At 39.6% G+C, this 15,736-nt stretch overlaps 1 protein-coding gene across 1 annotated transcript; it reads left to right on the forward strand.

Moving 5' to 3' along the window:
• Positions 1-225: 225 nt before the first annotated feature.
• LOC148575173 (uncharacterized) lies at positions 226-1,455 on the forward strand. Its single transcript, XM_088506088.1, has one exon. The coding sequence runs from the start codon at positions 226-228 to the stop codon at positions 1,453-1,455; it is 1,230 nt and encodes a 409-aa protein (XP_088362214.1).
• Positions 1,456-15,736: the final 14,281 nt, after the last annotated feature.

Genomic DNA, 15,736 nt, shown 5'->3' on the forward strand with positions numbered 1-15,736 from the left:
GCGTCAGAGTATCTTGTGCAGGTATTTCCGCCGCGGTGTTTGACTTTCGGCCGACGTGAAGCTCTTCCTCTTTGGTGTCAACTCACTCGGAAGCGCTCAAGCTCGGCCTCCCTAGTGTTCGGACGAACCACTTGGCGCCCACCGTGGGGCCCGGAGTACATCTAACCCCATTTTTTCCCTCGTTCAGTCTTCTACTTTATTTTGCAGGATTCCCGATCCTCGGACATGGCTGACAAGGAGAATCCACAACTCTCACAGGACGACCTCCTAGCTCAAATCGCTGAGCTTCAGGCGGAGGTACGAAGAATAGCCGAGCTCTCAACACAGAACAATGGAGAGAACTCCAAAGGCTCGGCTCAAAGTGCGGCGGACCCTTTAAACATCGTCCCGCCAAAGGAGAAGCTCACCCTTGATAACCCTTTCTCCGAGGAGATCACAAACTACCAGATGCCGAAAAACTTTACGCTGCCCACCGCGCTAGAACCATACAAGGGGTTCGGCGACCCTCGGGCCCATGTGAAGAAGTTCCAATCAATGATGTTCTTCAACGGCCCTAACAATGAGCCCGTCCTCTACCGAGCATTCCCCACGTACCTAGATGGTGCTGCGTTACTCTGGTTTTCTAAACTTTCTGCAGGTTCGATTTCCTCCTTTGAAGACCTCGCCAGATCATTCATTGATTATTTTGCTGCATCAAGAATCTACGTACATGGCTCGGACTATCTCGGCACCATCAAACAAGGTCAGCACGAGAGCCTGAAAGACTACATGACCAGATTCGCTGACGCCACTATGGAGATCCAAGACTTGGACCCGGCCGTTCACCTGCACGCTCTCAAGGCCGGCCTTAGGCCTGGCAAATTTCGGGAGACCATTGCCATAACAAAGCCGAAGACGCTAGAGGAATTCCGAGAAAGGGCGGCAGGTCAAATGGAGATCGAAGAGCTCCGAGAAGCCCAAAAGTCGGACAAACAACCACATCGGAGAGACAAAGAAAGGACTTTCAGATTGCCAAGCAACAGGGACACTAAGAAACCTTCTAAGCCCGCGTCAAAGTACAACACATACACCAGATTCAATACCAGAAGAGAGAACATCATCAGAGAAATCCTCAACGCCAAAATCATAAAGCCACCAGCCCGAGCAGGGAACTACCATGATCAACGGTTCGTGGACAAGACAAAGCATTGTGCCTTCCACCGGAAGTTCGGTCATACTACGGATGACTGCATCGTTGCGAAGGACCTCCTGGAAAGGCTGGCACGCCAAGGGCTCCTGGACAAATACATCGAGACCCGGAAAGGCAGAGGAGGAAACTCGGACAGGGTAGAACATAAGCAAGCAATCGCCGACGAAAAAAAAGAGAGGACGACTCCTGATCCACCAAGAGGAGTCATCAACCACATATCAAGGGGATTCGCAGGCGGAGGAGAAACAAGCTCGGCCAGGAAATGAAGCTATAGAGCGATGCTGGCAATCGAAGGAACTATACAACCAAAGAAGGACAAAGAACCAGATGTCACAATATCCTTCAACCAAGCAGACTTCAAATCGGCAAGCCCTAACCTCGACGATCCCGTGGTAATTTCAATCCAGGTCGGAGAACTGTTGGTAAGAAAAATATTGTTAGATCCAGGTAGTAGTGCTGATGTTTTATTTTACTCTACTTTTACAAAAATGATATTATCAGAAAAATTGATACAACCCTCCTCCGGAGAGCTAATTGGGTTCTCCGGAGAGAGAGTCCCCATCATGGGACACATATGGCTAAAGACCACAATGGGAGAAATCCCTATGTCAAAGTCGATTGATATTCAATACCTAATAGTAAACTGTTACAGCCCTTACAATATTATACTTGGGAGACCCGCCCTGAATATATTCAGGGCAGTGGTTTCCACATTACATCTGTGTGTCAAGTTTCCAGTGCAGGAAAACAAGATCGCTACGGTGTATGCCGACCATCAAGAAGCTCGGCAATGCTATAACGCTGGTCTAAAATCAGTACAAACAAAACAGGAAGCTCGGCCCCAGGTTCAAGCAATCCACACGTCTGCCAACACAGCGACACTAGCCGATCTCGACCCAAGGGAAGACCTCGGCGAAAGACCTCGGCCAATGGACAATCTTCAACAAGTAACACTGGCATCAGACGACAAACAATGCACATATGTTGGAGAAGCATTAGAAGGGGCAGACCGAGCAAGACTCATTCACATACTGCGTCAGAACGCCGACCTTTTTGCATGGACACCAGATGACATGCCCGGAATAAACCCAGAAGTCATCTGCCATAAGCTAGCAATCGACAAAACAATCCGACCAGTTGCACAGAAGAAAAGGAACCTCGGAGAGGAGAAAAACCAAGCAGCACTTGAAGAAACCCAGAAGCTCCTCAATGCAGGCTTTATCAGAGAGATCCGCTTCACCACATGGTTGTCCAACGTGGTAATGGTAAGGAAGAGCTCAGGTAAATGGCGCATGTGCGTCGACTTTACAAACTTAAACAGAGCATGCCTAAAGATGCATATCCATTGCCTTGCATAGATAAATTAGTTGATAATGCCTCTGGTTTCAAAGCTTTGAGTTTCATGGATGCATACTCTGGTTATAACCAGATTCTAATGCACCCAGAAGACCAAAGCAAAACAGCTTTTATAACAGAACATGGGAACTTTTGTTACAAGGTAATGCCCTTTGGCCTAAAGAATGCAGGTGCAACATACCAAAGGCTAATGGACAAAGTATTCCAACAGCAGATAGGCCGCAATATGGAGGTCTATGTAGATGATATGGTGGCAAAAACACCCATGCAGGGGTCACACTGTGACGACCTAGTAGAAATCTTCAAACAAATCCGAGCATATAACATGAGACTCAATCCAGACAACTGTGCGTTCGGAGTACAAGGAGGGAAGTTCCTTGGATTCATGTTAACGTCTCGAGGCATCGAGGCCAACCCAGAAAAATGCAAGGCCGTTCTGAACATGGCAAGCCCAAAAACGGTAAAGGAAGTCCAGCAACTTGCAGGACGAATCGCTGCTCTATCACGTTTCCTACCCGCAGTAGCAAAGCGATCTTACCACTTCTTCCAGACATTCTCTAAAGGCAGGAAGTTCAACTGGACAGAGGAATGCGAGAATGCTTTTACTGAACTCAAACACCACCTAACATCACCACCAATCCTCCAAAGACCAGAGACAGGTAAGCCACTGTATTAATACCTATCAATATCTAACCATGCTATAAGCTCGGTTTTAGTAACAGAAACAGGAAGAAAGCAAAACCCAGTATACTTCATCAGTAGGGTACTACAACCAACGGAAACACGGTACCCGAAGATAGAACAATTGGCGCTAGCACTAATCACCACAGCAAGAAGACTGCAACACTATTTCCAGAGCCACACAATCATAGTACGAACAGACCAACCGCTAAGGCAGATATTAACCAGACCCGAGCTCGCCGGCAGATTGATAAAATGGTCGGTCGAACTCTCCGAGTTCGACATCCAGTACAAGTCAAGGAAAACACTGAAGTCACAGGTGCTAGCCGACTTTATATCGGAACTGACTAATGACACACATAATACAGAGGCCAGTTGGAGCATACATGTGGACGGAGCGTCAAACAAAGAAGGCAATGGGGCAGGGATACTACTAAAAGAAGGAGACAAAGTGGTGACCGAACAGTCACTACAATTCCGCTTCAACGCAAGCAACAATCAGGCAGAATATGAGGCCCTACTTGCTGGACTAAAGCTCGCCCTACAACTACAAATACCTCGAATAACAGCCTACTGCGACACTTCATTAGTGGTACATCAAATAAAGGGCGAATTCCAGGTAAAAGATCCTCTGTTAGAGAAATATTGGCTCATAACAAAGGATCTAATTTCAAAATTTAAAGAATTTGATATTATCCATGTAAACCGAGAACAGAACACCAGGGCCGATGTGTTATCTAAGTTAGCCACAACTCGGCAAGCCGAAAACACATCGGCACTAGCCCAGCTAACACTTGACAAACCAAGTTTTGAGCAGGATACAATTTTGAGTATTACACAGGTCCCAGATTGGCGAATACCTTTTCTTGATTACATCAATACAGGCACCATTCCAAATGATGAGCCAAACTTACCACTCTTCCGAAGAAGAGCAAGTTTCTATATAGTGCTCGGAAACACCCTATACAGGCGAGGACATTCACAACCACTACTCAAGTGCATCAGCAACAAGGAGGCCGAGGAAGTTATGGCTGAAACGCATGAAGGAGTCTGTGGCAACCATATCGGCGGCCGAGCATTAGCAGCAAAGATTCTGCGAACAGGATACTATTGGACGACAATAAAACGGGACTGCATCAATAAAGTAAAAACATGCGATAATTGTCAAAAGCACGCCACCCTCTCAGAGACCCCGGCCGAGGAGCTCCATACCATAAAGGTAAGCTGGCCTTTCGATAGGTGGGGATTGGATATCCTCGGACCCTTTCCGAAAGCGCCAGGCCAGGTAAAGTTCCTCTTAGTGTCAATTGACTATTTCTCTAAGTGGATAGAAGCACAACCACTAGCACACATAACAGCAGAGAAAGTGCGATCTTTCCTATGGAAAAATATCATATGCAGATTCGGTATCCCAAGAGAAATAATCTCGGATAACGGAAGACAATTTACAGACCATAAGCTCGCCACCTTTCTAACAAACTTTAATATCAAACATCACTTCAGCTCAGTAGAGCACCCGCAGACTAACGGACAAGTTGAATCAGCTAACAAAATTATCTTGCAGGGATTAAAGAAAAAGCTCGGGGAAGCTAAAGGAGAGTGGGCCGACCTCATCCCAGAAATTCTATGGAGTTACAACACCAGCATTCAATCTGCCACAGGGGAAACTCCCTTCAAATTGGTATATGGCGCAGAAGCGCTCATTCTAGTAGAGGTCAGCATCTCAACGTTAAGAACCGAGCTCTACAATCAACCAAATAATCAACAAGCTTGGACAACCGAATTGGACCTTGTAGAAGAAGAAAGGGACATTTTCGCCATAAAACAACGAGCCAGAAAACAATATCTAGAGCTAAGACACAACAAAAGAGTAATACACATATCCTTCAACAATGGAGACCTCATACTTAGACGAACAGAGGATGCTCGAAAACCGTCATCACATGGCAAATTAGCGGCAAATTGGGAAGGACCTTTCCGAGTCCTCCAAAACCTCGGAAAGGGGGCTTACAAATTAGAAACCCTTAGAGGAGAACAACTCCCAGGAATATGGAACGTCTCCTCTCTAAGGGAATATCAGTCATAACACAGCCTGTATAATAGCGAATGATGGTACTCTTTTTCCCTCCGAAGGTTTTTTCCCAAATAACAAGGGTTTTACTCGGAAAGGGTTTTAATGAGGCCGGACGCAACAAATCATTGTACCCATACAACTTAATGTGCAACCAAAACAGCTCTCATTTTGATAGTTAGCATACATTTCAGTTAGTAAACACTTCAAATTATCCGAGCATAATCCTCGGAACCCTAACATCACAAGCCGAGCTTATCACCACCACAAAAACAAGTCAAAGTGTCTCCAGTAAACTAATCCGAGCTTCATACTCGGAATTCTAAACGCGCATACCGAGCATAATACTCGGAAAAAATACAACAAACATCAGATTATTTAAACAAGTCCCAAGAGATCACTCTACCATAACCCTTGTATTAGAGCTACTGCTCTCTTTACCAACAATCAAGAAACAGTTGCAACTGTCACCAACACATAATCATGAATTCATCCAAAATATCAGTTTTTACAAAGTCATAACTAAGCCGAGCTATATGCTCGGAACACAAAAGTATCGCAACCAAATTACATACTCGGTACCCAAAACGTTATTGCCAAATATTCGAAAACATAGTTCAAGATAAAACAGCCACAAGTTTCAAGCATGCTACAAGTATACAAAATAAACAAGATCAAATACTAAAATCCTAGTCTGCCTTATCACCTATGCTAGATCCCTCACTCTCATCAGCACCTTCATCTTCGACAAGTTCACCATTAACAACCACTTTCATGACATCAAGTTTCGAAGGATCAGCTTCCGGATACACCACCTTGACCTGGGAGACAGCACGGTCAAACCCTTGGGCAAAAGCCTCATAAACTCCGCCTTCCAACTCTTTGACCCGAGCAGAGAGCTGATCGTTCTCAGATTCCACAACCTTCAATTTTTCAGACAAGGACTTTTGAAGTTTTTTCTCATTGGCCAACTCCAACTCCTTTTTCTCCATAGAAGCAGCAAGCTCAGCAATTTTCTGATCTTTTTCCTGAATGATCCCAGACAGCTCTTCTACACGGGAAACTTCAGTCTGCTCCCGATCCAGGGCAAGCTCCTGTGCTCGGCCAATGGCAACAATCCGAGCACCAATCACCTACGAAAATAAAATAACGTAATAAGAGACATCAACAAAAAGCCACAACCTCAAACAAAATAAACTATACCTGTAGAAACCGACTAACACCAGCTCGGCCAACTTCCTCAATCATTTTCATATCGTCTGGAAAGCAACACAGTTCGTCAGCCATAGTACTGAAAGGATACAACTTTGCCCACAGAGACCTAGCGTGCTCATTCTCGTCATAACCGTGAAGCCTTTTCTGCGACTCGTATGCAGACTCAACCTTCTCCAAAATCATAGAAGACTCCCCCTTACCCTCCAAAACCTCGGCAAGGCTGCCCTGGGCTTGTCCCCTCTTCCTCTTATGTTTCGGCCCATGATGAATCAAGGCAGCTAAACCTTTCCCAGCATTCGAAGACACCTCCTTTTCACCTTTCTTGCGCTGGTTGAAGAAAGATTTCAGGCCCGCAGTTGTAATTGCAGGAGCCCTCTCGGCTGCAGAACAAAGACAAGCAAATAAAAACCAGAAAGAGCACCTTATAAAGGAAAGACAGAAGCATGGCAAATTAAGTTACCTATGTGATCATAAACAGCCTGTCTATTAGTATCCCATTTCAACATCTCGGCAATCGATAACAACCCCTTCGGACCCAATGATTTAAATAAGAAGCTCATCATAATATCATCATCTGGATGCCTATCATCTACGTCTAATACCTGATAAGGTTCGGGACACCAAGACAAGGGAAATTTTTCGACCAAGTGCTCATTCAAATAGAAGGGAAACTCCTCGGTTACACTCCTTACCTTAACAAACATCGACTTAAAATCCTTAAACGAAGATTTATACAGACCAAAGATAGCCCGACGCAGATAACTGCTAAGATTTACCCACAACCCACGTCCCACCCCCTTAGCCTGAAACAACGAGAAGAAAAGCCTCAGAGAAGGGGGGTAATCTAATAACTCCATCAATACCTCGAAAGCCCGTACAAAACCCCAAGAATTCGGGTGCAGCTGGGTAGGGGCGCAGTTCAACCAGTATAAGACCCCACATTCAAATTCGGTAAAAGGCAGTTTGACCCCCAATTCAATAAACAAACAGCTATACATATAAAAGAAAGACCAATCCCTCAACTGGTCACAGACTCGGTCCTCTTTACCACACGGCAACAACTCTACCCTAATGTTACTACCTTTTCTAACCCACAAATCCGATCCCAGTAACTTTACTGACTCCTCATCATCAAACTGAGATGCATATTCCCTCACCCTGGAATCAACCCACCCACACGGATCAACCACATCACAGTCCTCCATTGCAGACAAAGAAAGAAAAATAAAGCACAAAAAGGTAGCAGAAAACGTGAATTCAGCACTGACCTTTGCTAGACATTCTCAGACAGGAAACCAAACCAAAACTCCTTTTTTCCAGAAAACAGCAGCAAATAGGAATTACAAAAAGCAAAGGTAATAAAAGAGCAAGCCAAGTAACCTAAACGGTTACACAAAACCCCCGCATTAAATCCTCGTCGTCAAAAAAGAGAGGCATTTAATGACCACGAAATCCAACGGACAGGGGTGCCTGGGGATGCGGGGCACGTTTCACATCAATCATGTCAAATGGCGCAAAGAACGAAGCAAGTATTCAACACATAAAAAACCGTTTCGTAGTCCAGACAAAACCAAGCCGAGCTTGGGGGCTACAAGGACCATATGCGACAAACAAAATCGGCAACCGAGGATCCAGTACTCTTGGTCCAAAAGCTCGCCTTAGTCCTGTCCACACCAAGGCAAGCTTGGGGGCTATGATACGTTAACTGTATCCTCGGTCGCCCGGAATACTCGGCACGTAAATATCTGAGGCTGGCGTCACATTAAACAAGCTCGGAACAAGAGCAGATAAGCTCGGCCTCACCCATTCGAATAAAAAGACACGTGCATCATAAAGCTCGGTCCCGTATCAGCCGTCCGAAAATCTCGGCACGTGATCAGGACCGAAGCAGCATCACCCAACTGAAAATAAGAAACATGCTCAGCTGGTTTATAGCACCAAAACAGAATATCATAACCAACCTACAAACTAGGACTTATCCACTAACGGGTAAAAACCAACTCCTATAAAACCTAGCTAATATGCTCGGCTAGGTCTCAGGTTCTATCACTCTCACTCTTCTACTCTTTACTCTTAACTCACTCACTGAGAATCATCACTGACTTGAGCATCGGAGTATCTTGTGCAGGTATTCCCGCCGCGGTGTTTGACTTCCGGCCGACGTGAAGCTCTTTCTCTTTGGTGTCAACTCACTCGGAAGCGCTTAAGCTCGGCCTCCCTAGTGTTCGGACGAACCAATTATTATTATTATTATTATTATTATTATTATTATTATTATTATTATTATTATTATTATTATTATTATTATTATTATTATTATTATTATCAAGAAAAAATCAGTTGCATGCTAATTGATGTTGTTAATCGTCATCCTACAAATTTTATTATGCAGCCAATGTATATTCAAAATCTAATTAAAATGCAATTTGTGTTGTTATTGTTTAATATCTAATTAACCCCTATATATTTGTTCATCCTCTCTTTTTTGTCATCGCCATACTATTAAATACTCCATCCATTTTAAAATAAATGTCACTTTTTATTTTTTGAATTTATTAAAAAATTAATAAAAAATATTATTTATTTATATACTAAAATTAATTATCATATATTTATATATAAATATATATATTATTTAATTTATTTTTAATATATATTTTATATTCTAATATATATTTTATACTAATAACTAATTTTTAGTATATAGCTAACATAGTTAAAAATTAATGTATCTAAATAAATTTTAATTAATCCAAAAAAAATACGTATTTTAATTAAAACCGAAAAAGTATTAAATATCGGTCCTATATAAGAAATTAACTTTTTTAAGTCAAACAATCAATTAATAAACGATTCAAATATACAAGAGAGAAAAGAGAAAGATAAATGGCTTATTATAAAAATAGTAATATTAATTAATTTAACTAACCCCTGCATTTTAATTTACAAACCTATTATAATGAAAGAATATTTTTTAAAAAATTGAAGTCTTCCGTCAATCAATCATGTTTAATGAGTTCATACATAGACGGGTGATTGTTAGGAAATTATTTGATTTTCTAACTTATTTGTGGGTAATATATATATTAATTATAATCACAAATTATGTTATTTTAAATTAAATTATTTATATAATGATGATCTCATTTATTGTTTTAAATGCTAATTGAATAAGTTATTATTACTTTTGATTTGGAATTAAATGAGAATAAAACCGGATATTATCTTTTGTTCCTTAGATAATTATCTTTTTGGATTTTAGATATATTATCTTTTGGGCTTTAGATACTATTTTATTTGGGTTTAAGGGTTTAATGGGTGTCATGCTCAAATATAAATAGACTTTCAGGGTTTCGGTCCCCAATATACCAAAGCCGCCTTTGTTACTCTTTCCCCATCAAAAGAGTTGCAGTTCAGCCACCTAGGAATACAGAAGGCTTTGGTTGAGGAAGATCGAAAGAACCACAAGATCCAAACTCTTCCGATCGTATGATTCATGTTTATGAATTCAGGTACGCTTCCGCATTATGTTATGTTATATTTTTGATAATTCGATATGGATGATCTAGGTTAATAAAATTAATTTATTCCAACAAGTGGTATCAGAGTCATTCATAATTTAATTATCGAAAATATTCAATTTTATTTTTTAATTACTGAATTGATATATGGATCGATGTATATATGTTTCTTATTACGTTACCATGTTTTATATATATATATTATATTTGTGCGACTGTGTGTGTTAGTGTATATGGATTTAGTATTATTCCACATCTACAACGTAACATATCGCCGTTTTGGTTGCTTTTGAATATATATGTGTATATATATTGTCCATCATTCATATATATCATTATTTGGTTATACTTTAAGGATATATATGATTACGTATATATATTTTATGAGACGGTCTGTTTTTTATTAGTTTGGCAGAAATTTTTTTTGAATTTTTTATAATAAGTAATAAATTATTTTTTTAAATATTAATAAAATATTGCTAATCTTTGATCGTCTTGGATCTGTTTTTTTGTGTACCATTAATCGGAAAAAAATTGTTTAATAATTCTTTTTGGATATAAGGATTATTATGTGTATGTCACTTATGCGAATATTAATCTACTTAAAGAAAAATTTATATTTGGCCAAGTTATATGTACATATTAATAATATTTGAATAATAGAAAATATTATTTAATTGTTACATAAAGAAACTAGTAACAATTTGGATTAGTATACCCATCTATTTTATAAAGACTTGGTTTTAAAATAAATTGATTGAACATTATGCTGCCAAAGTAGTCTCTTTTGTGAAAATTGATTTATTTAAAACATTAGGAATATGGTGTTATGCAATTCATGCGAATATTGGTCGGCCCAAAGAAAGGTCTATATTTGGCCGAATTACATACACATATTGATAATAAATACATGTTTGGGTAACAAATTAAGAATAAAGTAATACTTATTATTTATGCGAACAATAATCGGCCCAAAGGAAGTTTATTGTTTGGCCAAATAATAAGCATTGCACACTTTTGTTTATTTTCTATTAATTATGCGGTCAATAATCGGCCCAAAGGAAGGTTATTGTTTGGCCAATTAATAGAAAATATATGCGGTAATAAATAGGTTGCGAAGTTTAAGTTTTCATGTGCGCATTAAGTCGGTCCAAAGAAAGGCTTAATGTGTAACAGGAATTTTGACAATATTTGATTACTGCAATGAGAGTATCACTTACAGTTAATTTTCTATCCAAAGATTGAAAATTAATGTTGTTCTAGATATCTCAATATGGATTTTTCCCATTATTTAACTAATGTTTACTGCATGTTCTTTTTTGTTCTAATCCAGAAACTATGGCTTTAGCTACCAATGTTTCTACACAAATTAGTAATATTCCTATGCTGAATGGTTCAAACTTTAAAGTTTGGAAGGATACCGTGAAGATTGTCCTCGGTTGTATGGATCTAGATATAGCTCTTCGAGAGGAGAAACCCACTTCCACTCTGGAAAACCTCAATGAGGTTAAAATAGAGAAGTGGGAGAGATCCAATCGAATGAGCATTATGATCATGAAACGCTCAATTCCTGAGGCGTTTCGGGACTCAATTACTGAGGATAAAGATGCCAAACAGTTCCTGAAAGATGTTGAAAAATTCTTTAATAAGAATGAAAAGGCGGAGGCAAGTAGCCTTTTGAGCAAACTTGTCTCCATGAGGTATAAAGATAAAGGGAACATAAGGGAGTACATTATGGAAATGTCTCATCTTGCTTCAAAATTGAAAGCACTAAAATTAGAGTTGTCTGAAGATTTACTCGTGTATTTCATTTTGATTTCCCTTCCTGCACACTTTGGGCAATTGAAAGTGAGTTATAACACTCTGAAGGACACTTGGTCCTTAAATGAGCTTATATCTCACTGTGTGCAAGAAGAAGAGAGGCTACAGCAAGATAAGACTGAAAGTGCTCACATGGCTTCATCTTCTCAGTATAAAAGAAAGCGTGATACTACTGCGGATGTGCCTTCTCAGCAGAAAAAGGCTAAGAAACAAGATCAAGCTTCAACTTGTTTCTTCTGTAAGAAGGTGGGACACATGAAGAAGGATTGTACCAAATATGCCACATGGCATGTAAAGAAGGGTATAATTCTTACTTTCGTTTGTTCTGAAGCTAAGTTATGCACCTGTTGATACTTGGTGGGTAGATTCTGCTGCTACTACTAATGTAAGTGTTACTATGCAGGGTTGCTTGTGGAGCCGACCGCCGAGTGATACTGAAAGATACATCTATGTGGCAGACGGTAATATAGTTGCTGTCGAAGCTATAGGAACCTTTAGATTATGTTCCACGAGTGGATTTTACTTGGATTTATTAGAGACATTTTATGTACCGTCATTTAGACGAAATTTGGTTTCTGTTTCTCGTTTGGACAAATCAGGTTATTTTTGTTCGTTCGGAGACAATAAAGTCAGTCTCTTTTATAATTCAAATAATATTTGCTCTGGTCATTTGATGGATAATCTATATAGGCTTGACTTAAATTCCTATAATAATGAAATACTGCAAACAGGTACAAAACGAAAACTAAATGAGAATTCGGCATCATTATAGCACAAACACCTAGGTCACATCTCTAAACAGAGAATTCAGAGGCTCGTGTCGGATGGAATTCTCGGACCCCTAAATTTGGCGGACTTTGAAGTCTGTATTGAGTGCATAAAGGAAAAAAAACAAACGAAAGGAAATTAGGTGCCGAGAGAGCTAAAGATGTCCTAGAACTGATACATACCGATATATGTGGCCCATTCCCTACTGTCTCTTGGAATGGACAACAGTACTTTATTACGTTCATAGTGATTACTCTCGTTACGGGTATCTATATTTAATTCATGAAAAGTCCCAAGTCTTGGATGTTTTCAAGTCTTTCAAAACTGAAGTTGAACTTCAACTTGGAAAGAAAACTAAAGCTGTTAAATCTGATCGTGGTGGTGAATACTACGGAAGATATGATGGTTCAGGTGAGCAACGTCCCAGACCTTTTGCTCTTTTCCTAGAGGAGTGTGGTATTGTTCCACAATACACCATGCCAGGCAAACCTAGCATGAATGGTGTTGCAGAGCGAAGGAACCGAACTCTTAAAGACATGGTGAGAAGTATGATTAGTCATTCTTCCTTACCTGAATCACTCTGGGGAGAAGCCTTAAAGACCGCAGTGTACATCCTTAATAGGGTGCCAAGCAAAGCAGTTAACAAAACCCCATATAAAATTTGGACTGGGAAAAGGCCCAGTATAAAGCATTTGCATATTTGGGGATGTCCAGCTAAGGCGCGACCTTATAGGCCGCATGAAAGAAAATTGGACTCAAGGACAATTAGTTGCTACTTTGTTGGTTACGCTGAGCGTTCACGGGGGTACAAGTTTTATAATCCTGCATCAAGGTCTATTTTTGAGACGGAAAATGCGATATTTCTTGAGGATGTTGAGTTTGGGGGGGAAGGAAATATTATGAATGTTGCTTTTGATGAGGATTCTATAACTGACAATGATCAGGACTTTGTGCCTATTATTGTTCAAGATACAGTTATAGTACAAGAGCACAATGAGAATCCTGCTGTAAATCCAGCTACAGTACAAGAGAACAATGAGAATATTATTGTTGCTCAAAATACTGCTACAGTACAGGAAAATAATAAGAATCCTCCTCAACCCCAACCCATACAGCAAGCTCAACAACCTCAAGAAGTGCCATTAAGGAGATCCATAAGAGAAAGGAGAAGTGCAATTTCGGATGAATATGTTGTCCATCTCCAAGAACATGAGGATGGCATTGGTTTGACAGAAAATGACCCAATCAATTTTCTTCAAGCCATGCAAAGTTCTAACTCTGAAAAGTGGATCGATGACATGAAAGAAGAGATGAAGTCTATGAAAGACAATGACGTTTGGGATCTCGTGGAATTACCTGAGGGTGTGAAACCAATTGGTTGTAAATGGATATTTAAAACCAAAAGGGATTCTAAGGGTAATGTCGAGAGATATAAAGCTCGTCTAGTCGCTAAAGGCTTTACTCAAAAAGAAGGCATAGACTATAAAGAGACTTTCTCTCCAATATCATCGAAAGACTCTTTTAGAACCATAATGGTACTAGTAGCTCATTTTGACTTGGAGCTACATCAGATGGATGTAAAGACAGCGTTTCTCAATGGTGACATTGATAAAACGATGTATATGGTGCAACCAAAAAATTTTGTATCAGGTGATCCAAAATCTATGGTTTGTAAGTTAAAGAAATCCATCTATGGTCTCAAACAAGCTTTCCGTCAACGGTATCACAAGTTTCATCAAGTCATTACCTCATACGGTTTTGAGGTGAATATCATAGATGAGTGTGTATACCGCAAGTTCAGTGGGAGTAAATATATCTTTTTGGTCTTATATGTTGATGACATTCTACTTGCCAGCAACGATATAGACTTGTTGCATGAAACTAAGAAATTTCTATCGAACAAATTCGAAATAAAAGATCTTGGTGATGCCTCTTTTGTATTAGGAATCGAGATACTAAGAGATCGTTCTCAAGGTATTCTTGGATTATCACAAAAGAACTATATCGAAAAGATTTTAAGTAGATATGTCATAGAAAGTTATAGACCAATGGACACACCCGTAGTTAAAGGAAACAAGTTTAGTCTCAAGCAATGCTCCAAAATAATCTTAAGAAGACAACAATGCATGATAAACCTTATGCATCAGCACTAGGGAATTTAATGTATGCTCAAGTCTACATACATCCCGATATATCATTTATAGTGGGAGTGTTGGGTAGATACTTGAGCAATCCGGATATGGATCATTGGATAGCTGTTAAACGCGTAATGCGTTGTTTAAAGAGAACAAAGAATTACATACTTATTTATCGGAGATCAGAAAATTTGGAGATCATTAGGTACTCTGATTCCGATTTCATGGCATATGGTTGCGAAACTTTGTCACTAAGCTTCATATAGTAAATGACATTGAAAGGCCATTAAAGATATTTTGTGACAATAAGTCAGCAGTACTATACTCCAATAACAATAAAAGCTTGACAAAATCGAAGCATACAGACATCAAGTTCTTAGTTGTTAAAGAGAAAGTTTAAGAAAAAATAGATTTCCATAGGACATATAGGAACAGAGTATATGCTAGCAGACCCATTACCAAGAGATTGACCCCTAAAGTTTTTTCATGAGCACACTGCTCGGATGGGTGTCAATATTTGTGATGCCTTGGTTTAGTGGGAGTTTATGCTATATGTCCTATAACAGATATTGAGTTATTCTTCTGCAGAATTAAGTTGATGGTTTATTTCATGTTATGTGAAATGTTCATTTTACAATATTTGTATTGTGTTTGATCTCAATAAAGTTGGACCAGCTGGAAATAGACATGCATGAGATCACTTGGCATGTAATTTTCATATTACTCATCCAAATTTGATCTATGTCGTTGAGTGTATTAGAATGGTGATTGGCGTGGTTTAGTCACGGCATTTAATGTGATAAAAGCTGCGGTAGTTCCATATCTAATGTATGAGACGGACCAGATTGTTAAAGTAACGAGAGAAATAGCATTCAGATGCGCGCATAAAGTTTATAAAGATGTGATTATGTCAAGAAATAATATATGTATAGCCCAAGTGGGAGATTGTTAGGAAATTATTTGATTTCCTAACTTATTT

The sequence above is a fragment of the Arachis ipaensis genome, chromosome B2 (assembly GCF_059453495.1).
Source record: "Arachis ipaensis isolate K30076 ecotype BB chromosome B2, ASM5945349v1, whole genome shotgun sequence".
In the NCBI taxonomy this organism is placed as follows: domain Eukaryota; kingdom Viridiplantae; phylum Streptophyta; class Magnoliopsida; order Fabales; family Fabaceae; genus Arachis; species Arachis ipaensis.

Bases quoted from the DNA above. Each gene is read 5' to 3' on its own strand.
- LOC148575173 (XM_088506088.1), top strand. From the start codon at position 226: ATGGCTGACAAGGAGAATCCACAACTCTCACAGGACGACCTCCTAGCT.